Genomic DNA, 27,253 nt, shown 5'->3' with positions numbered 1-27,253 from the left:
TTACTTTGAGGGCATTGGTTGACTATGTCTTATTATATTATAACAAAACTGTGACTTAAGAAAATCCCTTAGGCAAAAGTTTAAAGCGGTCAAATCACCCGACCTTTATGGCCACTTCAAGTAATCTCCGTGAGAGGTAATCATACTCTCAACTCGTTCATGCATAATTTCGATTGCGGCGTTTGCTGTGTGGCACGTTATGCAATTTTGCAGGCAACAATCGATCTGTAAGATCGCCAAAGAGCTAACCAATGATGACGTGCTAGCCCAAAATCCGTACCAGTTAATAAATTTCATTCGAGTTGAATTCGTTCCTTATATGGCAATTTACTTTCTTTGCTTATTAACATAGCGATTCGTCCGGAAATGCACCTCGCCGCTAAAGGTGATTCCTCAACAAAAATTAACATTGTTTTTTGAATACTCCAAAGTCAGTGCACAGACAAAGTTTTATTTGATTTTGAACATCGGGTTCCTGGTTCAGTTGAATCTTGCTTGAGTGTAGGCCTAGTATTGATACAAAATTCACGAAGCTCAAGCCTGAGACTTTCTGCAGGCCGAGGAATTGACTGCCTTGAGCTCACAGACAAAGGCGTTGCCGTAAAGTAGCGTCAACGTGTGCAACTTTTTTACTAACGAACACTCATCCGAGTATTTGCTGATCAATCGCAATCCGAGCAAGCCCTCGCGCCGCTTAAGAATCATAAATTTATCACAATATTAAATGAACCAAGGTAAAGTTGGGCCAGTGAACTTCTCCTGTTGGCTCCAACTCAAAGGAAGACACGGTGAGTTTGAAGGTCAACAAATTCATAGCGATTGGTTTTTGGAAAGAGCTCGAAACAATTAAAAAAAGTTAATCGGCTCATATTTAAATATATATACAGAGCAGTTGAATTTATTTGAAGCCGAGCAGAAGCAAAACCCATCGCATTTCGAGAGAAATAAATTTCTTTCAGCAAAACAATGCACTCGGCATAATTCCTCAGTCAAATTGACGAAATCGGAGGAAATAGATTAGATGGAGTTCATACAGCATGTGAGTGCTCTCCGGATTTAATGCGGTGAAACTTTTTCCTGTTTTCAAGTGCAAGGAAATAACTCATCGCTAAATGATTTGGTTCGAACGAAGAATCTATGGCATATTTCTTGAGAGCTTGGAAAAGTGTTTATTTGGAAAGCATTAAAATATGGAAGAATTGCATATAGAATTTCTTATTTGAATGTTTGATTACTTTTTGATCCACCCTGGTAGCACTTAATTCGGCGTGACTTATGCATCTTTCCTCCATAAGTTACCTTAATTTTATATTTTCCATTTCAAGCCCATTGAATTTCTGAGAAAATCCCCTCGATAAGGCTTTAAAATTAAATCAAATTATATTTATAGTTAATATAGCACATAGAATATCCTATTATGCTCTTAAAGCTCCATTAGCTAGAGCGTAATCTGAACTAAATCACTGTGAATTGCACGATATTCCGCTTTCAAGAGGATTGTTAACCACCTCATACCTCAATAGTAGTTTTATGTAAGTTTTGGTTAGTTAAATTTCTCGGTATATTTGTATTTTATTTTTTTCATAGGTCAGTAGGATGCTTTAACTTGAAGCATTAACTTAAAAATAATCAAATAAAAAAATACGTAACCACCCTAATACCCAAATAAAAATAATATTTCGAACTCTTAAACAATCACTTTGTCTTTAATCGATTGCACTCCGGTGACTTTAGTGAATATTGAATACAATAAATATACAACAAATAAATTACAATAATTGCACAAGTGAAAAGGCATTTCTATGAATATATCAAGCAAAATACGAGTATTATTCCCGCAACATCCTTCACTATTCAAGGCGTTACACATAAATTTGTACTGTTCCACAGCGAACGCTACTTCTCTAGAACTGCATGCGTCGTTGTTTATTGCGGAAATTAATGACCAAAAATACGGCCAGCAAAAAGCCAAGTACCTGAAAAATACAAAAACACAAAAGTAAGCAAATAGTAAGCATGAATGTGAGAATTTCTTGCACAGCTCTCTGCGTACCTCAAGTGCGGCAATCACCCACGAAGCAGTGGCGATGGTCGTCGTCTCACTGTCATAGTAACGCTGCAATTTGGCGCTGCAACCTTCCGTATACATTTTATTAGCATCTGCGTCATTTTGATCGGTGTAGCAGCTGAGTGGTATTTGCCGATTCAACAATATATAATCCTGTGAACTATCTTTGCCGCAGCATTCATATTTCGATTGCAAAGCATCCATTTTGTCGTGGTCCCAAGCATCTTCGACTCTACCAATGCCACTTTGTGTTTGACGGTCATTCAGAATAATAATAGTTACGGCAATTTGTAGAATAGCTAGCAGTAGCAAGAAAACAGCGCACTGGATGAGGAAAGAAAAGTTTTTCTCTTTAATTCATTTTTATTTCAAAGTGTGCATGGTTGAGGTAATAGGCATTTATTTTTTACACTTACAGTCACAGTGAGGCAAATGGACTCGCGCAGCGCTGCCACGCAACCGATAATAGCAAATAGTACCACCAATCCGAAGATTATAAAGGCTGGTGTATCCCAATCATCGGGCACGGCTCCAGAATTGACCGCAATCAGTACGATGGCGGCAATACCAAAAAGCTGGAAGAAAACGAAAAATAAAAAAAAAATTAGACAAGCTTTTATTGGTAGACAAATTATGTAAACATTTTGTTTTATTTATTTTTATTTTATTTATTTATATTAGTTTCTTTATTTGTTTCTGTAGTTAAAAGGAGGCCTTTTAATAGTACTTCAACTATATTTTGAATGATTTTATCATAAACCATTCTAAAATCTAGTTTTTACACACTTTCTTTAATAGTCCAATACAAATAACCTAAAAATAAAAATTACGTATGACTTAAGCGGTACCGGTGGTCTAAAATTTTCATTTTAATATTTCGAAAGCTTAGGCTTTTAAGAATATACTGCCAAATTTTTGGAAGGATATTTCCAGTATTTTGGATTCTAAAGCCGGCCGTTAGGCGGCCACTCTCAAAACTTTAAACTCAATCATCTCAAAACTACTTTTTTCGGCCTAGTGTTGTCAAAAAAAAAAACCTTTTCAACGGAATCATCTGAAATTTGAATACGTTGTTCACTAGATCAATGGCTATCGCCCGTACTAGGATCAAATTATTATTTCAATTATTTCGTATTTTTTTTATTAAAAAACTGAAAATTCGATTTTTAGAGTGTCATATTCAAAGCAGCGCCATTTTGTCAAATATTTTTTTTTATTCTAGTAGCGGAACATAGCTACAGTCATATTGATTAATACTTTGTTTGGCTTTTGTGTTTCAGATACATAGAAGAGCCAAATGGACAACACCGTCCAGTCGAATTTTTCAGGAGGGTCAACTTGAGCGTCATTTTTAAATTATTAAAATTTTAAAAAATGTTTTCTTTCATTTTTGTATATAAAAGAAGTTAAATAAAAAGCCTAAAAAATTTAAATATCGTTTTGCATTTTTCACTGTAAACAAAATGCCTGAAAATACCGCAAATTTTCGAGCTCTAGACTACCGATACCCCTTAAATATCAGGAGAAGAGATCTTATAAAAAAAATCCCGAATAATGAGGGTATTCTAGTGACTAATCAGGGAATACCGCGATTTGTGCACAGTCTTTTGTATTTTGAAGCAAGCCTTTCATCCAAGGCCCCTTTCGGCATAAGTTACACAAACTTAGAATGAAATTTTAGTCCATTGAAAAATTTAATTTATGAGAAAATAAAAACATGCGTACGCAGCACTACTATTGTGTTGGGTAATAAATTCATAGCGTTTCTATATTTTCTTTTAAGTATTCAGCAGGGTAAGCATTTATTCGATTGAACTCTTTCTGCTCTACAAAATCGTGTCAATGGAATTTTTGAGTTATTTAATTTTTTATTAGTTTTGAGTAGCTCACTTTTGAAGGAGAATGGTCAGCAAACCAGTTTTGAATTGGCGCAAAAAATTAGCTGCGATCATAAAACGATTCCCATTCATTTACATTCAGTTAGATTTACCGAAAAATTAGAAGACGGGGTGTCTCACGAGCTCAACGAAAAAAAGCGAAGAAAGTCGCCTTCAAATTGCTCCTCAGCATCTCGCTTGCCATCGAGCAACACGCGGTCACGGGAGATGAGAAATGATGGCTATACATCAATATGAAGCAAAGAAAGAATTGGGTGGTTCCAGGAGATACGCCAAAGCCGAGAATCAAAAGTTTGGTGGGACTGGGAGGGCAAGATGCATTGGGAAAAGTTCGAAAAGAATGCCACAATCAACAAGGAGCTCTACATTGCCAAGCTACACCTCTTGAATGAGGCTATTCAACTAAAACGATCTGATCGACATGGTCAAGCCATACTCCTGCACGACAACGCCAGACCCCATGTTGCACGAGTCGTCAAAGCGGCCTCCAAGAGTTCGAATGGGAGGTTCTTCAGCACCCGCCGTATTCTCCGAACATTGCATCGACCGATTACCGTCTTTTCCGCCCCCTGTCAAACTATATAAAGGACGTTGCCTTCGATATTAAAGAGGTCCTTAAAAACTGGCTCAATCACTTCTTTGACAACAGACCAGGCGATTTGATTGATTTGATTGGCGGAACGGTATTAACAAATTGGCCGAGAGGTGGGAACAGATTGTAAACAGAAACGCGGAATGTATAATTGATTAACTTATTTATATAATTATTGTTTTTTGTTTAAATAAAAGTCTTCGGTAAAAATGCTACGAACTTATTCCCTAACCTAATATATAAAATCTGTAGTTTCATGTGCATACACAATTTTTCTATGACAACTTTTACTGTGCACGGTGTAATGTAATAAATATTAGAGAATTACATTCTTAAATAGTAGCGTCTACTTATAGTGAGTCACTGTCATGAGTCACCATAATTGACAAACTGAACAAAACAATTCAAGCTAATTTTTTTCTTTGGTTTCGGTATTTTTCTTTTTAATTAAGATAGCAAATAAACTCATATGAAGTAAACTCAAAAATATTACCAACAAATTCTAGCAAGTAAAATTAATAAAAATAGATATTTCTAATTTCATTTCAGTCTATGACATTAACAATCTTACAGACTTTATTACATAACAAAACCGTAACTTTAATTAAACGAAGAATAGAATTACTCAATATTCTATGCATTTAGCAATTGATGCCTTGAAAATTCAATATTAATTATGGGAGGTTGAATTAGTTTTAAAGGTGACACACAGATGGCGCTATTTATCACTTTATCACTGAATATATATTCATGACAAAGCCTCATCCCTAGGCTTTCTTTATCAGTATCTGTCATTTCGCTGAAGTATAAACAACGCAGTGTTTTCGTGCTCCGAGTATGTCAACTTTCGTGCCGTCGAAACGCAACTTGCGGGAAGCTTTGCTTTTCTGCTTCAATTTGAAAAAAAATACAGCCCAAGCCCGTGAATTGCTGCAGGAGGCCTACCCAGACCATACTCCGTCGATTTCAACATGTGAGTACTGGTTTCGACGATTCAAAAGTGGTGATTTTCACACCGAAGACAAGGAGCGTCTTGGCCAGCCCAAAAAGTTCGAGGACGCGGAATTGGGGGAATTGGTAAACGATGACTCGTGCCAAACCCAAGAAGAGCTTGCTGAATCATTGGGCGTTGATAAATCAACCGTTTGCAAGCGTCTAAAAGCGAGGGGAATGATCCAAAAGCAAGGGCATTGGGTCCCGTACGAGTTGAAGCTGCGCGACGTCGAACGGCGACTTTTTACGTGCGAATTGCTGATCGAGCGACAAAATCGGAAGGGTTTTTTGCATCGGGTGGTGACTGGCGGCGAAAAATGGATCCACTACGATAACCCAAAACGCAAAAAATCATGGGTTTTGCCCGGCCACGCATCAACGTCGACGGCCAAGCAGAATATTCACGGCAAGAAAATCATGCTCTGCATTTGGTGGGATCAGGTCGGCGTCGTATATTTTGAGCTGCTCCAACCGGGCGAAACAATCACGGGGGATCGTTACCGACTGCAATTAATGCGTTTAAGCCGAGCATTGAAAGAAAAACGGCAGGAAACGGTAAAAAGGCACGACAAGGTTATTTTGCAACATAACAACGCTCGGCCGCATGTTGCTCAACCTGTCAAAAAATACCTTGGAACGCTTGGCTGGGAAGTGTTACCCCACCCGCAGTATAGTCCAGACATAGCTCCCTCCGATTATCATTTGTTCCGGCATATGAGTCTCGATTTGGCGGACCAGCGGTTCTCCTCGTACGCGGCTACCAAAATATGGGTTGAGTCATGGATAGCCAAGCAGCGGCCAGAATTTTGGAGAAACGGCATCCGGAAATTGCCCGAAAGATGGGGGAAAGTTGTAGCTAGCGATGGCCAATACTTCGAATAAAATATTTTGTACCGTTTTTTCACAATAAAACCCCAAATCTTCGAAAAAAACCTTTAAAACTAATTCAACCTCCCATATTTTTGAGATGTTATTGAATTCAGTAAAAATTTAAAAGATAAAAGGGGAATTAAAAAGGTCAACTCTGTTGGGAAGATTGAAACAAATCTGGAAAATCAATAAGTGGCCATAATTATAAAAGTGGTCAAAGTGATATATTTCTTATTTTGAAATAGTTAATGAATAATACTAGAGATTTATTGATAAATCTTAAGAGATCCGGAAGAGTATCAATTTTATCCATACTGAGTACTACATCGCAACCCAACAGCCTAAGTCTTAGTTAGAAAACCTCGGACAGCTACAGAAAAAATGCTTTGCCGTGTCCTCATTCTCAAGACAGAATAGGCATATTGGGTCGCCAATAATTACCCTGGTCGCTATATGCTGACCACGTTGTGCACACCCCCAGTACTCTTAATTGCTTTCTACAAAGTTTGCTAATTTCCCGTTTCGCCTTTTCACAAAGTACTTGGCCATTCTGCAGGTGTCCCACGTCTTCTATGGATGAACCTCATGAAGTCGTTAAATTGATGCAAAATTTACACCTAGAAAGGGTTTAGGGAATAATGGCATGCTTGCAGGTCCTTCATTAGGCAGTTTATCAGCAAATCACTTCCCTACAATACAACAAATAAGGCGAACTTTGTTGTGTTTTGCAACACTGTTAAGTTTTGACTTACTCTCTCCGACTAATTTCGAAAAGCAGCGTACGTTAGCATCTTGACTGTCACTACAAATTCCAATACTACTATCCTGCCACTTTTTCCACTATTCGAAGTCAAGATGGAATAGACTTCCGTTAAGAATCCCGTAGCCATCTGTCCTGTAACGTGGGAATACTTAGTGTATTCGTCTTAGTACAATCCAAATCGGCTACTATCACTGGTTTTGGATCCATTATTAGGTTCTCTAGACTTAACCATTGATCTCTATGTCGGATGAAGGCATCACACTTCCTAGCGAAGTTAACATAAGGCACCCGATTATCAGCTGACATCATTGAACAGTGTGCACCGATCCGACAACTGGTGTCACATCTGACCACACAGTGGCCAGTATTTTCTTGTTTTCCCAGACTCCGTTTGACTTGAGCCTGTACGCTGTCTTCATCATTTCTTTTCGAATTTGAAATTCTGTAGGTTGCAAGTTCAGGATGTCATTAAGGGTATCGCCAGATGTTGTACACGTAGCCCCTGTGATACCCAAGCACATACTTCTCTGTGGTCCGGTTTGGGGTTTTATTTAATGAATTGCGTGTGAATTTCATATCTGGTAGTAAACACAAATGTGATGTTTTATCTTTTTCATCCGCTACTGATCTAGTGGTGGTGTATAATGTAAGTATATTTCTGGTTTTCCTCTTTTAGGTGAAATATTCGAAATGTTAAATTTGAAATCATCTAAAGAAGTTTTACAGAATATTTTACGAGGCTCATTTTTCAAGAATGCTCAGGGTTAAATATGAGTAGTTTGCTTTTTTATTTTCATATTTATCCATTTTCATCTACGTCAATGCTACTTTAATGTTACGACTTTGTCCTGAACAAGCATCATAGTAGGCTACTACGTGTTTTTAAGTCCTCCATATGCACTAAAATGTATGATGCTACTTCCTGTGCCACTCTTAAAGCTGTCGTTTCAACCCATTCATACATCTTGCCATGGTCATCATGGAAATTATGGAAACCTAAATTTTATTGAGAATCCATAAATTAATTGAGAGTCCATATTATTTGCTGGAATTTTCTTTTGCTTTCTTCTGGTCTCCTGCAAGACAATACCTAGCTCGTTACCGGCGCATATAACCAAAGGCAAACTTAAGTACTTGCGCAGTTATTCTATTTCAAACGATTACAAATCAATAAGCTTACAACGAGTTTTATAAGCAGGTAAGGGTTTATAAAAATTAAGCGATCAGTCAACCTAACTACCATATAAGGGGCGTTTCTTCCATTAGGGTGCCACTTTTATGATTTTATTTGATATTTTACGGCTTCTGTAGCGATAAAAAGCAACCCATATTTGATGTTTTTTTTTTTTGAAAACAAGGAGTTTCGTGTATTTTGGCTTGGTGTGCCATTTTTAAAAATCTACAACTCCGGTTCCCTTGGTGCTAGAAGCTATTTTTTATTTAATTTTGAAGTCAAAGGCAGGAGTTTTATAAACAAAACAAATTAGGTAAAACTGGCGGATATTCGAAGACGAATTTTTATTGTCATAAAAAAATTGAATATTTAAGCAATTTTTCAACAATTGCCCGCATCTCCTGATGAGTAAAATGTATTTTTAATTAATGCAGAAATTATTATTACTATAAAAAAAAAAAATCATCATCTTATTTTTCTAATTCATGAACTGTGTATGCTTTTCACTGTGATCTTGGTCTATATGTACATTGTGGCGCAAATTAATCATCCAATTTTGTTTTCGAATGACTTTTTTTACTAAATAAAAACAAAATAATTTTAAGAGATGGAAACTTTTTTTTTACCTCTATTGCTTGTGTGCTTGTATACTGCAGCTGTTTGGTTCACAAGTGTCAAATATGTTTACGTACGGCACCTTATACGAGTAGATACACACATGCATCCATAATCAATTTTTTAATTTTGAATTTTTGTATGCCATTTGTTTTGACACCAGCTGGAATTTACTACATATTTGCTATTTTCGTTTATCTCCTATGGATCTACAAACCCTATTATATAATAGGACTATGAATAAGTTCGTGCGGTTTTTTTTCGAAATTATTGACGTAAAATGGTTACAAATTTAATATTCAAAATATTGTCCATCGCTTACTACTACTTTTTCCCATCTTTCTGGCAATTCACGGATTCCCTTTGTGAAAAATTCGGTCGGTTTTGCCGCAATCCACGAATCGATCCATTTTTTGACTTCATCGTAATTACGGAAGTGCTGGTCAGCCAGGCCATGTTGCATCGATCGGAAGAGATAGTAATCGGATGGCGCAAGGTCTGGACTATACGGCGGGTGGGGTAGGACATCCCATTTGAGCGTTTCTAAGTATGTTTTGACCACTTGTGCAACATGTGGCCGAGCATTGTCATGTTGCAAAATAACTTTGTCGTGTCTATCGGCGTATTGCGGCCGTTTTTCTCGCAGTGCTCGGCTCAAACGCATCAATTGTCGTCGGTAGACATCCCCCGTAATCGTTTCATTCGGTTTCAGTAGCTCATAATACACAACACCCAGCTGGTCCCACCAGATACACAGCATAACCTTCAGGCCATGAATATTCTGCGCCGACGTCGATGTTGAAGCATGGCCAGGGTATCCATACGTTGCCCGACGTTTTGGATTGTCGTAATGGACCCACTTTTCATCGCCAGTCACAATTCGATGCAAAAAACCCTTTCTTTTGTGCCGTTGAAGCAGTTGTTCGCATGCCATAAAACGGCGTTCAACGTCTCTTGGCTTCAATTCATACGGCACCCAATGGCCTACCTTTCGGATCATTCCCATGGCTTTTAAACGTTTGGAAATGGTTGATTGATCAACTCCCAAAGTTTTTGCAACCTCTTCTTGCGTTTGAGCCGGATCTTGATCGAGCAATTCCTCCAATTCGGTATCCATGAACTTTGGCGGCGCACCCTCGCGTTCTTCGTCTTCCAAGCCAAAATCACCACTTTTAAAGCGTGCAAACCACTTCTGGCACGTTCGCTCAGATAGAGCATGCTCACCATAAACTTCCACCAAGATACGATGACTTTCGACTGCTTTTTTCTTCATATTAAAATAATGAAGAAGAATTCCCCGCAAAAACACATTATTTGGCACGAAATTCGACATTTTCAAGTGTGGTAAAAATATTGTTGTTTACGCTTCAAATAAAAAACTTATACTGACGTTTGTGCCTTACGACAGTAGCTCTCCAATGAATGTTTGGAAATGTGGATCGATGGAATAATAATCAAGTTACGCCATCTGTTGTAAAACCGCACGAACTTATTCATATTCCTATTAAAAAAAAATATCCATAATTAAATGAACTTGAACTATCTATTTTGCTTACTTTGTCAATTATTCCATAATTCGCTGTAGCTAACTGTATAATAGTTTTTGTTTGCGCGTGTGTTTTAAAATTATGCAGATATTTTTATAATTTTTGTCAACACTGTATTGTAGGTATGTTTATTGATTTAAAGCACTTGCCAAACTAGTTGTCAAACCATTGCATTGACTTTAATTTGGTATTCAATATTTTATGGCTTTTGGGATTAAGTACATTCGAATATTTAACATTTTTTTTAATTTTTAACGATTTGAATACGAATTTGAAAATGCATTATTATTTTAAATCTTAAGAAATTTATTTAGTCAGAACATAGGTATGTAAATGAAAAAATTAATTTAAGTGAGTTATAGAAAAGAAACTAAAAAGTTTGACCCAAATTGGGGGACATCAGAATTCGTTTTAGAGGTATGGTTCCTTCGGCAAAGTTTCTTATTTTGATCCCTAGAATATGATTTTTACAGAGCAATGGGAGATTTTTTTGCCTCCCAACAAATCGACCCGGCCTAATGAGTATATATATATCGTCCCCTTAGTATTAAAATGGCCTATAAATTTTTTGATGCTTTGAGAAAATGAATTTCAAACTTTTTGTCGAAAGTAGCTCTCACTCAAATCTCGTTATGTCTGTAAATATTTCTTATTTTTTGACTGACGTTTTGACCCACTTTGTGGAACTAGAATTTGACAAAATTTTGACCACATATAAAATCGACGATGGAGAATCCAAAAATTCAATAAAAAAATAATAGCCTATGAGCACATAGGCTATTGTTATACTAAGGAGACGATATATAAGTATATATTAGTATATATTTATAAAAAATATAAATTTGAAGTTGCCGGAAAATCCCGTTGGTTTTTTATTTTTTATTTTTTCTAGAAGCTGTTGGGCATTTTCTCCATATAAGAAATATTTCACGCATTGCTAAATGGAAAAAAAAAATAGTCAAAACTGTTCAAACCGTTGTTGTGCTATCATTTTCGTAGGGTGTACATGAGGCAAAAATACCCACACTATGTCAGTCAGTATTGTGTCAAATATTTCAATCAATATTGTGCGAAAATATTTGAAAAAAGTAAGAATTCGCCACTATATAAGTATGATACGTATTACACTGAAGGGACGCTAAAATGGCACATAAAACATCGAAACACGTGAACTCAATTTTGATACGTAAATAACGAATTCGTGTTCCGTTTTTCTGCGTCAGGTGAATTTCTTAAATAAATCGTTTTAGTTTTTTTATTGTGTCTCAAGCGATTTATCGATTATTTTTGAATGAAGAAGGAAGTGGTCTTTCTTCAAATTATGATTTTTTCAAAACTCAACACTAACAGAGAAGGTTTTTTATTTTCAATGAAGTACAGTTTATTACGCAAATCCATAATCTGTGGCCTAAAATAAAGTGGGCATGCCATGGACGTTTTTTGTTTTTAATTTGAGCTATTTCTGAACTTGATATTTTACCACCAGTGGTATTAAGGGGGGAGCCTGGTTTATAAGGTCAAAAAAATCAATTTTTTTCTTTCATTTTAAGCGATTCCTAATATATTTCAGAATATTCACACAAAGTTACAGAGCCTAATTCTCAATATTTCCGTAGATACAAAGCCAAAGGTAGGCGAGCGTTAGGTAGTTACGCTGTGACCGGACAGCTATAGTACAAACTTTATCTTCTTTTCTCGACTTTTCATTTTTATGATTTCTTTGAACTGGCGTAAATGAATGAAAAAAAAACTAATGAACCTTTTGAAATGAATCATAGCTTGTTCCCTTTAGTATTAAATTCTCTTCTATTTGAACTAACAAAATAGATAAAAAAAAAATTTTCAAGATTTTTATACCAAGTTGAAGTGAGTTTTTTTTTATAGAAAGGAATTTTTTTCTTTAAAACCTCCAAAAAGTTGAAATTTTGGAATTTCTCTCAGTTTTCTTAGTTCATCTAGAATAGAAAATCATGATAATTAGAAATCAATTTGAATTTTTTGCTTTAGATAATAATTACGAGCTGTATCTTGTACGCCAGTTGGAAACTCCAGCGTTGCAGCGCTCTACTAATTTCTATGTTAAACATTTTTTTCAACTTATTTTAACCAGTACAACAATTTTTTATACTTTTTAAATGTTCATTCAAAGATAGAAAAAACAGTGCTAAATTTATTTTTTCCTTAAAAAAAAAAATCGCAAAGAGATGCAAATTAAATTTCACGGTGACGGCCACTGTACCCGACCGCCACAGCCGGTGCAGGATTATCATTCGGAATTCAGAGTTCGAATCTCTTTCCCTCGGCAGGCAATACCAAAGCACCCAGTGTATTTCTGCCATGAAAGAACTCCTCATAAAAACCCATTTGCAATTCGGAGTTGGCTTAAAACTTTACGTCCCTCCATTTGTGGAGCAACATCAAGACGCACGCCACAAATAGAAGGAGGGGCTTGGCCAAACATCTAACAGAAGTGTACGCGCCCATTATTTATTTATTTTTTTATGTACACTGGAAGCTCAATTCCCACAAACAAACTAACAAATTTTTTAATGAAGACAAACAACCCAGAAAATTATATAGAAAATATATAAAGCTAGAAAATTTCACATTCTCCACTTAAAATAACAATAAATTAAAGCAATTGAAAATGCTTGTTATCTATTTAAGTATGAACTTAAAGACAGAAATGAAGCTTTTATTTCTTGCAATGCGAATTCAATAAGAAAGTACGTTTGAATCGACAGTGGTGGAATTTCCCTGAAACACACATACGCATACAGTAGACGAAAACTAATATAGAACTTTAGCGTTTTTATTTTTTTGAAAATGTTCTTTATTTTTTGTGTAATAAAACTAAAGTTCATTAACCAACAAAAGCCATATAAACCAAGCTTCAGATTTGTACAAAACTTAGAAAAATTCCGCACATACTATTTGATGACAATTCCATGGATTTGTTTTTTTTTTTTATGGAGAAAATAGACAACACCGTCATGGATAAAACTATCAAAAATTCAGGAGAATTTTGAGTTACTTCAAATTTGCACTTTATAATACTAAAATCTAATGGGATATAAAACTGCGTACCCAATTTTTTTTTTAATTCCGATAAAAAATCTGGAAGTTCTGATGGACATTTTCCCAATTTTTGTAAATCTTCTACGAAGTTAGAAACTTGGGTTAATATGGTTTTTATTATGGAGTGCACTATTTTTTACAAAAAAAAAATTTAAATTAAAAGCTGAATAAATAAATATTAATAGATTATTAATATGTTGTTGTGCTATATAGTTTTCACGGGCTGTATGTACCTATAACAATTAATTTTCCTATGAGTTGCATGCAACCAATAACTGCGCAATAAGCAAACGTCTAACGGTTCAAAGGCACATCAGTTGAGCAAGGAAAGTAAGACGTAAGTCTATGTGCGTTGGTGGAAAGGGCGGCGCCAAAGTCAATACTGAATTGTTTTAGCGGCGGGAAAATAACGGTAAATAGGTCAATGGTGGTGTGGTTCACATATTAGGGTATACGCGCTTAAATGTATTACTGTTAGATTGGTGGTAGTTATGACGGCTTATGTATGAATACATGCACTTGTTTGCCTGTTTGTATACTCGTACTCGTACTTATACATACATATGTGCGTGTATTTGTGTCTTACTTTTAGTGTGTCACTATATGAACATAAAGTACAGTGCACAAACACAAAGCGAGGCATTACTGCCAATGAGACAATGAACACATTGTGGAAAAAACGCAGCAGATCAGATATCGAATAACATTACCACAAAATCATTGAAAACAAAACTGTTAAATATTCCTATATAAATTTAAACACCAACATACATACATGTCAGTAAAAAAAAAGTATTTTAAAGCATTTTTAATATAGTGTATTTTTCACAAATTCGCTTGCGTGTATTGAGTTTGAACAAAAAAAAATATGATTCATCTCTACTTATGTATATGTGTATGTGTTAATTTATGTAAACTTAAAATTATGCATGCACTAAATTAAAATACTCGCAATATAGGCACTGGTGAATAGAAACATAGACATACAGTATGCAAAATTCGTATTAGTACACCCCCTTATAAATAAAAAAACCACGTATATTTTCAAATTAATTTTAAAACATATGCTTGAAACCGTTTTATTTTATAGATAATTAACTAAAATTAGGCCAAATAACAAAACCGCTCACAAAGTGTATTTAATTGCAAAAAAAAAAATAAGAAAGAAAAAAATTAACACTTTTCACAGAAGCAAAATTCGTATTAGTACACATGTATTTTTAATGATTTAAAGAGTAAATAAAAGATAGTTCAGAAAATTAATATTTTGTAGGATACCCTCGTTGCTTTAGAACAGCAGACAATCTCTTCGGCATAGATTCCACCAATTTTTTTGTGAGATTTGGAGAAATCTTCTTCCACTCTGATTTGAGGAGTTTTTTTAAATGTTCTCGGTTCCTTATTTGATGATGTTCCAGCTGTTTTTTGAAAATCGACCATACATTTTCTATGGGATTAATATCCGGGCTTTGTGGTGGTGTTTTGAGATAATTTGGACAGTTATAAAGCATCCATAACCTTGTATCCAACGCCGTGTGCTTAGGGTCGTTATCTTGTTGGAATATACATTTTTTTTTGCAACCCAATTTTTTGGCACCTTTGCGTAGATTCTTTTTTAAAATGTCAATATATTGCCTCGCAGTCATAATTCCATCAATAAAATGCAACTTTCCTACTCCGTTTGCCCCGAAACATCCCCATACCATCAGAGAACCACCACCGTGCTTGAAAGAAGGCTGCAGATTTCGTTTTTGAAGGCCAGTATTACACTCTCTCCAAATTTTTATGCGTCCATCGGACATTTTTATATTAAATTTACACTCGTCTGAAAAAATTACCCTTTTCCAAAACCGCATATTTTTGTTTAAATATTGCCTGGCGAATATAACACGCTTTCTTCTATTGACTGAGCTTACATACGGTTTTCTAACCGCAGTTCTGCTTCTAAATCCCAATTTTTTTACATAATTGCGCACTGTTTGAGGTGTAACTTTGATAGAAAAGTATTTTTCTAGTTCTGCAGCTAGTGAAACTCCACTGACGGTGGGATCTTTCCTGATATGGCATTTCAAATAAGTCTTGCGCCTCTGCCCAAGCTTTGCCCTGTTCACATTTCGAAGCTTTTTGTCAATCCTTCCACTGTCTTTATAAATTTTGACTACGTTTTGTATTGTAGACACTCTTTTCTGCAATGTTCTCGCGATTTCGCGTAAAGACTTTCCGTTTTTGTTCATATTTATTATTAATCTCCTAGTTTCGTTTGATAATTCACTTATTTTAGGAGACTTTGCAAACTAACTCCGCGAACTTCAACAAATGGCTACTAAAACGCAACTGCCCTAGGTTAAACATTGAATGTTTAACTCAATCGTTTCGAAAATAACGGTAAATACCAACAAATTGTTTAAAAATTCAACGCATACTAAGTGTACTAATACGAATTTTGCCTGCAGTAGAATTAGCTACACTGTTACTAAAGCTATTTTTTTCAATTCTATGCAACTGTTTCGGAGTTTTTGTTATTATTCTATTTTTTTATGAATTATACAATACCGCACTACGATTGAAATGATTATATGATTTCGGGCATACAACTACATTTTTACAAATGTTGACAACTTATTTATTTATTTGTTCACTTATATTAATAATTTTTTTAACAGAATTTAAAGAAAAAGTTTGTGTTTTGCTTTTAGCTCCAATGAAAGACTTAAGCAACTATGGTATACACTGAGAAAACTGTTGCCTATTTCGACAGAAACTACGAGTAATTATTTTTTACCAACCTATGTATAATACTAGCTGTACCCAATGAACTGCCTACCATCTGAAATTGATTTGATTAAAATTCTTCTTATGTTGAAATTTGCACCGAGAGAATGATAAGCCCTAACACCCTGAGGCTAAAAAGGCTATTGCATTCGAAGCTCTGGAAAGTAAAAGGAAAGGGAGGAAGTGACAGAGATAGAGATAACTAGTTCTGTAAGAATTTTTCAGATTATTTGGCAAATCTGTAAATATCCTCCAGTTTGAGAGAATGAATATTATGCATTCTCATAACACTGGAACCTTACTCTAGAAAAAGCACAGAGAAAAGTGCGCAGTGCCATCCGGCTCCTCTAAGCAAGACTGGCAAATCGAGTGCTCAATAATACCAATGGTGATTCTATGCTGACCCCATGGGTTGTATCTTGTAATAATAGCGATCATCAAGCGAACGTATTTTCTGCCAAGTTTTAAAAGAAAGCTCGACAGTTTGCTGTAGCATTCTACACTGGACCATCTCTCTTTATGTAAATTGTATACATATTCACTGATTGAGTGCATAATTCCTGCAGAACTGATTCCGACTATTGGCTCTGGTCCCTGTGGAGGAACCGCTGATCTACAGTTTGCCAACTCATCGCCAATTTCATTTCCTTGAACACCGCGGTGTCCTGGAACCCATTAAAGTACAATCTAATTCCGTTTTGCAACAGAGTTAAGCTTCTTCTTACATTCTTGAACAATCTTTGATGTTTGCTTTGTGATCTCCAGGACTTTCAGTGCAGCTTGACTGTCACTTAAGACTCCAATCTATTCCCCGCTTTATTTCCTCTTAATTATCCATTCTGCTACTTTAACATTGGCAAAAACTCCCGTCTGGAAGACAGTTACCATCCCTCCTATAGCTTAATGATAATTATTACACTCTTGGACCCATCGGAAAAGAAAATATTCGTCAAATTTCTGTTTTTGAATGCACTCTGGATTGCTCCATTGCTCACGTATAAAATTTCCTTCCAAATGAAACTATGGTATACTGCTCAGATGGCATCTTAAAGATTTCTCTGAGTCCCGAGTTTCATTTTCTCTCCAGAAACTATATTTATGGAGTCTACACATTGCTTTTATTGTTTCCTGTTGTATCTTAAAATACAACGTAAGCAAATCAAGCTTACCATTTATAGAGTTCGCCGGAGGTTGTACCCATGGCACCCGTAATGTATAAACATACACCTCTTTGCAGACTGTATATCTCCTGACGTGTGAAGCTGACCATGATCCGTCGTCACCAAACCAGAGAGGCATAAGTGATGATTGGTCTGATGAGTGCTATGTATATCCAGGTCTCAGACCTCAGGTTTTACTAAAAACTCTTCGGCATTGTTGAAAAATCTTTAATGCGCGATCCGCCTTCAGCCAAACATGTGTCTTCCCAATCAGTTTCTTATCCTAGATTACTGTTAGCTTTATATAACTTCGTCAGCAAGACTGAGTGTTACACTTTTCAGTGCTGGAAGCCTAAGTCTATTTAATTTCCATTTTCTCGTAAGCAAGACCAAGGTAGTTTGGTTCGGATTGACGGAAATGTTAGGTTGGGTTACACTATGGGACACACTCAGGCTCGTAACTACATTATAAATCCTAATCAGCCTTGTAATGCATTGAGTTTGGCACATTTCATTTCGTGATTAAATTAAACTCGTTCAAAATTAAAATGAATTCAATGCCTCTTATTTGCATGGAAAAAAATCAGGTTAACAACACCAACATATGGTAAACAACGTTTTTCGCTTTATTTGCCGGCGCGCAAGGAAACAATGGTGATGGCTTGCCGACTCACGAGAACGCAACAGCTTTAAAAGTGTGAAAAAGATAGACAACAAATCAAGAGACTGAATCTACTTTAGCTAGTGGAAAATGTATTGATTGACCTGCTGATCTAACTCTGAAGAAGCAAGCTGTAACATTTTCGAAACCGAAAAATTTAACATACAATGGGTGTACATTAAGGCTTATTTGTTAGGGATAGCTTGGCATTTAATGAAGCCTCAAACAATGACATAGACAAATATTAGCACCTCTTCAGCTCAAAATTCTCGTTGGCTTTTGATACTTTGTTCAATGAAGGTGTTGCCTATTTTCTCCATAGAAATAAAAACTTTCGTGGAATTGTGATGAAATGTGTGTGGAATTTTTCTAATGTTTGGCTTGTTCTTATTTTAAGCTTGTGTTTATATTGTTTTTGTTGGACAATGAGCTCAGTTTTTATAAAAAAAAATAACGAATATCGTCAAAAAAAGAACAAGAGGCAAAACTGGTCAACATTTTTAGGTGACGTGAGGTATTGCTACAATTTTTACACTTCAAGAAGTTGTGTTCACTGAAAAAAGTAAAGTTTTCTGCTAATTTTTATGAAATACGTCAATTCTGAATAGTCCTCTAAAATTATGAATGACATATGGTAGACCAAATTAAGAATTCAATTATGTTTCAGGCTTATGAAAAGCATGTTAATGACCATAAATTGTAAAATTAAACTGCATCTCGATATCTTAATCCACTTTTTGGAAACATCCACCCCGCGACAAAACGATAGCACATCAACGTTTTGCCTATTTTCCTTTCTTTTTAATTCTCATGGATTTTTTTAGTAAAATTAAAGCTTATTGGCTCACAAAAACCATATAAATCAAATTTTCAAATTTCATACAAAAATTAGAAGAATTCCACAAGAAAAAAATTAAAAAAATGTCGTACATTCGTTAAACGGAGAAACGCGCAGCGCCGTCAAGGAAATAAATTATAAAAGATCACGAAAATCTTTAGCTAATTTAAACTTGCACTTTATTTATACTACTATTTATTATAGTACTAAAATATAAAAAAATAAACTTTAAAACTGCATAAGCGAAATCTTTCTATCTATTCTATAAATTTTAATAAAGAACCGTGGAATTTGATGGAATGTTTGCGGAATTTTTCTAATTTTTGTATCAAATTTGATAATTGAATTTATATGGTTTTTGTTAGGAAATTAGCAATACTTTTGCGCAAAAATAATCAAAACTCGAAAAAAATACAAATGTTCGAAACGGCTCCAAATTTTGATGCGCTATTGTTATATCGCGAGGAGTAATTAGTGCCTTGGGGTAACGTGAACTAAAACCAAACCTGCGCACGTTTCCTAAAACGTCCAACCTCTTTTTGTTTTCAAAAGCTTCACATATGTACCTATGATCTGAAAGTACCGGAAATGTTTAAATAGGCAATTTTAAATCAGGCAAATTTATTTTATCTTCTTTAAAATATGACCCGTGTGAAGCAAGACACATGTGCCAACCCAGCCCTCCATGCACCCCTGGTAGGCCAACGAAGGGATGGTCTTCAGCTCCTTCGTCGAATTCTCTTTGATCTCATCTATCGACTGAAATCTCCTTCCACGAAGTGGTAACTTCAACTTGCGAAACAAAAAGAAGTCACACGGGGCCATATCAAGTGGATAAGGGGCATGCACGATGGTATTTACTTGGTGTTTAGTCAAATAATTCAGCACTATTTGGACTCGGTGCGATGGCGCGTTATCCTCATGCAAAATCCAAGAATTGTTTGCCCACATTTCAGCTGGCCAGACAGATACTAATGATCCGATGGCGCTAAAAAGTGAGAGATGTGTGTCTTACAGTCCTACCTACATAAGAAAAAAGTATGGACCGATTACCACGGTTCGTTTGAATTAAACATTCCCGGTACTTTCTGATCCTAGTGTACATACTCGTACATAAAGAACGCATCGCACTCAAATAAAATTGATTTAATTTTAATTTTGATTCTTCAACTTTGATTTCCTTGACGCGTTGTTCAACGCTTTCTCTGCCTTCATTGAAGTGTTTACGCATAGTGCAAACATCTTTTTTTGGCATAATATGATCACCGAAGGTCTTCTACCACAAAACCAGACTTTGTCAAAATCGCTAAATTTGCTTTTTATTCAGGACAAAGCACGAACCAAACTTGAAATAAATGCTAATACCGGCATGAATTTCGGAATACAAGTAGATGTTAATAGCAGTAACTATTACCAAGTTATACAAGACATTGTCCGAATAGATGTGTCTGCGAATTTAAAATTTATGATTTTACCTTACCTTATACTACACATCAATTTGATATTCAGGTGTTAAAAAACAAAAAAAAAAAAGTATAATAAAAATTGTCGCCTTTTAAGTTGTCATGAAATGTTCGCTTGATCTGATTTCATGATCTCATCATACGCCGCATATTGGGTGAAATTATAGATATTCGATCGATTTATACCGATATTAAATTAACCAATAAATTTTATATGAGGGAGATGTGATGACATTATATGGTGTGTTCTAACGTTTTTTGTTTCGTTTTATTTCAGACAATAAATGAGTAATGAATATCATCATGTATGTATGTATGTATGTATGTGTGCCAAATGTCACGCATTTTAACTGGGCTAGGTGATATAAATTTCTTAGGTGTAGAAACTCTAATATACAAGGAGTCACACAGTAAATCACCCTATCCGAAGATTTATAATTTTTGCAAATAGCGTCGTACGTCAATCATAATTGTCACTTATGAAACAGACAGCTAGACAGATGCAGTATACAAACCGACAAGCAACGAAGCGCGTAAAGTTCAAAATAAAGACTTCAATCGTTCAAAATAATTGTTTAGTTACTAAATGAGTTATTCAAAAATAAAATTGCCTGATTAATTTTGCGCTACCTTTTAAAGGGTGTTCAAAAGATGCGCGTACATATTGTTCTAAAATAAAACATATACAATTTTCGAAGTCTTTTCGTTTGGGGAATTGGAATAATATTTTTCAAGTAGAAGTTCTCGAGATAAGGGAAACTAAAAGGATAATTAGAAACCACTCACACAGCTATCGGAAGTGTGGGTTTTTTCACAAAGTCAAGCAGCCAACATAGCTTTAAAGTCACCTATAACCAATTCAAAAATCGTCAGACAATGCAAATACACATAAGAACTTAATGCTTTATCGGCGGGCATGACAGGCATTACTCTCGTCTGGGTACCTGAAAATGAGAAAGCTGTTGAACTGGCAAGAGACGGGGCATCCTATAATGAAACCGAATCGGTACAAATAGGCTGTCGCCTAGGCGTTCGTAAAAAGGAAATCTTCTAGCTATTTGAAAACCAGACCGTTAGCAGATGGGCTAACACGGATGCCTGCGAAATAACTAAATAAACTTGGCCTACTTTTCAAAAAATCCAGAACTGACGAGTTGTTCAGAGTGACATGAGCAGACACATTTAGAATTACGACAACAATAACCAGTTACTGGGCTTTAGGAGACCTTGCCAGGAAGATAGGGTGACCGTACAATGATAGATGCAGAAGCTGCAATCAAGAAGAATCTAATGAAACAGTATTTAAGTATCTGTGTGAGTGCCCAAGTCTGGGTGGTCTACGACATAGAATGCTGGGGAATTCCCGATGATGAGCTTGAAAGAAATTGCAGAAAAGAAAATAGGCTGCATAGGGATTGGTTGGTTGGTTGGTTTAAGTGGTGATTCTTCCAGAATCCAATTAGCGCTTCCGCACCATTTTGTTGCCACATCCTCGTTACCAACTTGTTTACCAGTTGTTTACAGCATTATTATATCCAGTCTGTGTAGTTCAGCAACCTTATCAGGTTGTTGACATCTAAGCCAGACAGCTGTTCCAGACTCTCGAACAACGGTTAACCCAGGGTTTACATTCTGTTCTTCCATAGGGCAGGGCATTCGCAGAGGAAATGGAAGATTGTTTCCTTTTTCTCCGGTTATTTACAACTGTGACAGTATGTGTTGAGAGGGATGCCCATTTTGGCTGCTTGTTCTCCCACAGACCAAAAGCCAGTTATGACTGCCGTTAGTCTCCAAGCGTCCCGTCGTTTCATGTTTAACAATATTGACGATTGCTTAAGGTTGTAGGTGGGCCATAACGTTGTGATAATTTTGCATTTCGTCTGGTCTCTCCATCTACAATCTGCGATTCGCAGGTATATTAGGGAAATCGCACTCTTGACTGCACCTAATGGTGTGAATACTGATTCTGCAAGAGCGTTATTCATGGCAGATCCCCTTCTTATCAGTCCATCCGCTTTTTCATTACCTTCAATTTCTCCGATGTCCCGGGACCCAGATTACGGTAACTTTATGGTCTTCGCTCAAGGTGGTAGGGCTAGTCCTGCTTGTTCCACCACTTTAGAGGTTGTTGTAGCCGAGCCCAGGGCCTGGATTGCAGCTTGGCTATCCGAAGAATAGCGATATTGCCCTTAAAAGAGGGATCTGCGATTAGTAGCCTACAAGCTTCCCCAATTGCCAGTACTTCCACCTGAGAGACACTGCAAGCATTAGGGAGACGCACAGATCTGTCAATTTTAAGAATATGAGAATATATACCAGCTCCAACACCACAATCCATTTTACTGCCATCTGTATAGACTGTAGTGTCGAAGTTGTTTAGAGAGAATCTCTTATTCCAAACTTTCGTAGATGGAAAGAGAGTGACAAAATTTCTACTGAATGTTACCGTCGGGACGATGTAATCAGTCCTCTTCGAGGTATACTGGGTTTGTCGCAGTAATAGACTGGCATGACCATGAGATTTTTCCTTCCAGCGACCCGCTTCATTTACCCTAAATGAACTTCCTGTTTTTTTTTTTTCTTCTTGATATGTAGATGTACCGGAATAACGTGTGTCAGAGCGTTCAGGGTCTCCCGAGTTCATGGTCTGATTGCACCGGCTGTTATTCCACAGCCATAAGTTCTGTTTTACGCGCGTTTAAACTTAGGCCACAGCTGGTAGCCCAAGAGTTAAGCTCGCCTAGCGCTCTTGAATGACCCCACTGATCGTATTGGGACACAGTGCTGATGCCATTAACACCACATCAGCAGCGTACGCGACTACTTTTACCCCACCTCCATTAATTTTTATTAAGATTTTGCTAATAACACATAACCAGAGGAATGGAGATAATACTCCCCCCTGTGGAGTGCCTCGTGGACTCTTTTAGTTATGTGGATATTACCCATATTAGCTCTAATTATCCTGGTTTCTAGCATAGAGATGATCCAATTGCTGATACAATTTTCCATCTTTAAATCTATTAACGCCCGTTGGATAGCATCAGTGCTAACGTTATTAAATGCGCCTTCTATGTCAAGAAAAGCTGGTGTACTGTTTGCTTGCTAGAGACCCCTCTATTGTTCGGACTACCTCGTGAAGCGCTGTCTCCGCCGATTCGCCTTTGAGCTAAGCATGTTGTGCAATTGATATACTAGAGATCTCCAGTGAGTTTATAATGTGTTTGTCGCTAATTGGGTCTGTGCTGTGTCACTCAGACAACACCTTCACAGACAAGAGTAAATTATTTACTATAGGGTGGGCCATGTAAAATTTGCTTTTTGAATCGGCTATAAAAAAAAAAACTGATGAATATTTTTTCAAACTTTTATTTTTATTTTGAAGATTGAACATTGCCATTTATGAATAAAAAGTAATATCGTTCAAATGACTGCCACGACTGGCTTTACAGTAGGTCATTCGATCAACCCCATTTTTAAGCACATTTTCGATTGTTTGGGCTCCAATTTCATGAATGGCAACTTCGATTTCGTGTTTTAAAGCATCAATCGTCTTTGGATGGTTCGCATAGCATTTGTCCTTAACGGCTCCCCACAAAAAATAGTCCAACGGGGTTAAATTACAGCTCCGAGGCGGCCAATTGATATCGGAATTTCGGCTGATTATTCGGTTTTCAAAAACGGTAGCCAAAAGTTCGAGTGTAACTTTGGCAGTGTGACAAGTTGCACCGTCCTGTTGAAACCAAGTGTCGTCCATGTCATCCTCTTTAAATTTTGGAAACACAAACTCGTTGAGCATGTCACGGTAACGCTCGCCACTTACTGTAACCGCGGAAGAAGAAGAAGACTCACCACTTTGGAAATAGGTTGTCAATATTTCCCAATTTTGTTCAAGCGTATAGCGTCCCATTTCGTAAATTTCAAACCTTTAAGTAAATTATGAACACATTTGACATGTCATTTGTGTTACCATTCTCAAAAAAATAGGTGGTTCAAAAAGCAAACGCTAAATGGCCCACCCGTTACTAACATTTAGGCATCACTTTTGAAATACCCTTTATTTTCGAATTTCCTTATACATACATACATATCTATTAAGTGCATGAGTATATTAGTATATTTTACTCATTTAAAAGAAAATATTATATATAAATATATATTTACATTTTTGTGTAAATATATTGGAATTTTTTCTTCTTCAAAATTGCAGAAATACTTAATAGTACTAATAGAAATACAATACACTGACCGAAAGAAAAAATGCAAGTGTTATAAAAACGCTCAAATATTTTTTTACATGCAAGAAAACGCACAACACCATCAGTAAAATAAATTGTGAAAAATCAACGCAATTTTTGAGCCACTTAAAAGTTGCACTTTTTTATGCCGAAATTCAATGGGCTATAAAACCACATAATCGAAACATTTTAGAAATTCGGTTTAAAACTTGCTCTGATAAAAATTAGTGAATTATTTGAATTGTTTCAAAATTTTGAGACACAATGCTTAAGGGGGGAAGCTGGTCTAGAATTTTGAAAAAATCGAAAAATTTTTTTTTTTCCTAAAAGGTGCTTTAGGGTCTTAGAAATAATATACCAAATGAGGGATGCCAGCAAAAATGTCTAAATGCCCAAATTTTTCATTCGACGGCAGTGCCTCGCAGGTATGCCCCGAACGCTACTTACAACTTTAAACGCGTTTTTCTCGAAATCACTTTTTTTAAACTGGCCGAAGACATAACTCGAACAAATCTTTACCGATTCTTACGAAATTTTGACAATACATTCGAAATACCTTTCTCCGGAGACGTACGTAGGATTTTTTATTTATATTACATAGTTTTTTTTTTAATCAACAATTTTATGTCGTTCTTTATAGTGAAAATTGTAACTTTTTGTTCAAACGTGCACCATTTCGCGAAAAAACAAAATATCGAAAAAATCCTACGTACGCCTCTTTCTGTTGTTATATAGAAACTAAAAAAATTTTAGTTTTTGATCCAGGACAAAAATTAAGGAGTTTACGTCTTCGGCAATGGACCCACTAGAAAAAAAGGCGCCTTAGGAGAACTGCTGGACATCGGCCATTTTGAAATTAATTCAGACGAAAAATTTTGTATTTGTACCATGAAAGCTATATTATTAAACCTATTTCACAGATTTTCGATTGATTCCTTTGTTGAGTCAAAATAAATTCATAAAATATGCCCATTTTTTGCGCTCTAGACCAGCTTCCCCCCTTAAAATTTGAATTTATATGTTTTTTTTTTTGGAAAACGAACTACATATATTAAAAACAAAAAAAATTAAATAAGGCACAAATAAAGTGTCAAAACTTGTCGATAAGTCCCTACGCTATAGATATTGAACGCGATGTATATGTGTGTAAATATATACATACATGCATAAATAATATTTAAATGTGTATGCAAGTATATATCTTTATATGTGAGTGTAAATATTCAATAACTATCGCTAAGTGTATATTCGACTAGATTATCACAAATACCGATTTGTCTATTTCATTCTCGTATTGTCTATTTTTCATAGCTTTTTTATTTGTCCAAGTGACCATGACATCATAACAACCACCACCAACGCACTACATCAATCAGTATACGTATGTATGTATGTATGTATGTATGTATGTATGTATGTATGGCTAGCCCAAGAAAAAGAAAAAACAACATGAAAGGCAATACTTGTAAACTTACCGCCAAAAGTGTATTGAAGAGAATTGAAGATATTTTTACAGTTGTCGTGGCACAACCCATTTTTCGTTAGTTATTTATTTGTTTCGCAGTGGTTTTAGTAATGCGTTTGTTTATTTACATATATTTCAAGTTTATGTGGATTTTCGTATATCTGTTTATTTAAGTTTAGTTTAATTTTACTTATTAACTCGCCACAAGCAGTTAACAGCTGTTAATTTCTCACAAATACAAAAATTTTCCAAAACATCAACAACAACAACACATTGAAATGGTAGTCGCGCACAGTGCCACTTGTGGTCAGAAAATTATGTACCAAACTGCATACGTATGTTTGCTTTTGTTAAATGAAGAATCTCGTAAAATTCACCGCTAATATTTTTTCTTAATATTCTGTTGATTGTTTTTATTTTAGTTTTTTTTTTTTTGGTAATAATTGCCAGCCGAAATGAAATTAGCTTAAATGCGGCGTCGATTGCGTGGGCGTTTTTGGCAATCTCTTCATTAGCTGTGCACAGCAAATAACTCTCAAGCGGTCTTCCACTAAATTATACACACTTGTTGTGATTTGTTTTTGTCTTTTTTTTTTTGAGTTTTTATTTATTGCAGATTTTATTTAAAGAAAATTATTTTTTTCTTGCATAGAAAATATTTTATAAAAATTTGTGGTAATTATTTAAACGAGTATTTTTTATTAGTTTTATATTTAGTTTTTAGTTATTCCTTAATCACGCCAAAATTATTTCCGCTTTTCTTTTCGCTTTTTTCTACTCTTATTTCGAGAAGAAATATCTTAAAACTTTTTCGTTACACGTTCAGACGCAGACTGACACAAAAGCTCACGAATTTGCTTCATTGAAGTCGACGTTGCGGCTGCTGCTGCTACTGGTACTTGTTATTGCTCCAACGACGCATTGTTGTTTTTCCTACGGTTTTGTCGCGGACTCAACTTTTTGTTGGCGTCGCTGTTGACGCTAACGTTGAAGCAATCACTCGCTCTGCTTCAGCGCGTCCATTCCATGGCATTCCATGCGTACAACAATGACGTCAC

General features: G+C 35.8%; 1 protein-coding gene across 1 annotated transcript; it reads right to left on the bottom strand.

The window, feature by feature from the left end:
• Positions 1 to 1,687: 1,687 nt before the first annotated feature.
• LOC128867807 (protein late bloomer) lies at positions 1,688 to 27,050 on the bottom strand. Its single transcript, XM_054109315.1, has 4 exons — positions 26,206 to 27,050; positions 2,485 to 2,643; positions 2,054 to 2,392; positions 1,688 to 1,976 (listed from the first exon to the last, which is right to left on the bottom strand). The coding sequence occupies exons 1-4, from the start codon at positions 26,263 to 26,265 to the stop codon at positions 1,905 to 1,907; spliced, it is 630 nt and encodes a 209-aa protein (XP_053965290.1). The 5' UTR covers positions 26,266 to 27,050; the 3' UTR covers positions 1,688 to 1,904.
• Positions 27,051 to 27,253: the final 203 nt, after the last annotated feature.

The sequence above is a fragment of the Anastrepha ludens genome, chromosome 6 (genome assembly GCF_028408465.1).
Source record: "Anastrepha ludens isolate Willacy chromosome 6, idAnaLude1.1, whole genome shotgun sequence".
NCBI lineage: Eukaryota > Metazoa > Arthropoda > Insecta > Diptera > Tephritidae > Anastrepha > Anastrepha ludens.
The sequence above is the reverse complement of the archived record's forward strand: the minus strand, read 5'-3'. Positions and strand labels throughout refer to the sequence as shown.

Excerpts from the sequence above, each read along its gene's own strand:
- LOC128867807 (XM_054109315.1), bottom strand. The coding sequence starts at position 26,265 with ATGGGTTGTGCCACGACAACTGTAAAAATATCTTCAATTCTCTTCAAT. Across the intron at positions 2,393-2,484 it reads CCATTTGCCTCACTGTGACT|TGCGCTGTTTTCTTGCTACT; the intron begins GTAAGTGTAAAA and ends TTCCTCATCCAG. Across the intron at positions 1,977-2,053 it reads GGGTGATTGCCGCACTTGAG|GTACTTGGCTTTTTGCTGGC; the intron begins GTACGCAGAGAG and ends TGTATTTTTCAG.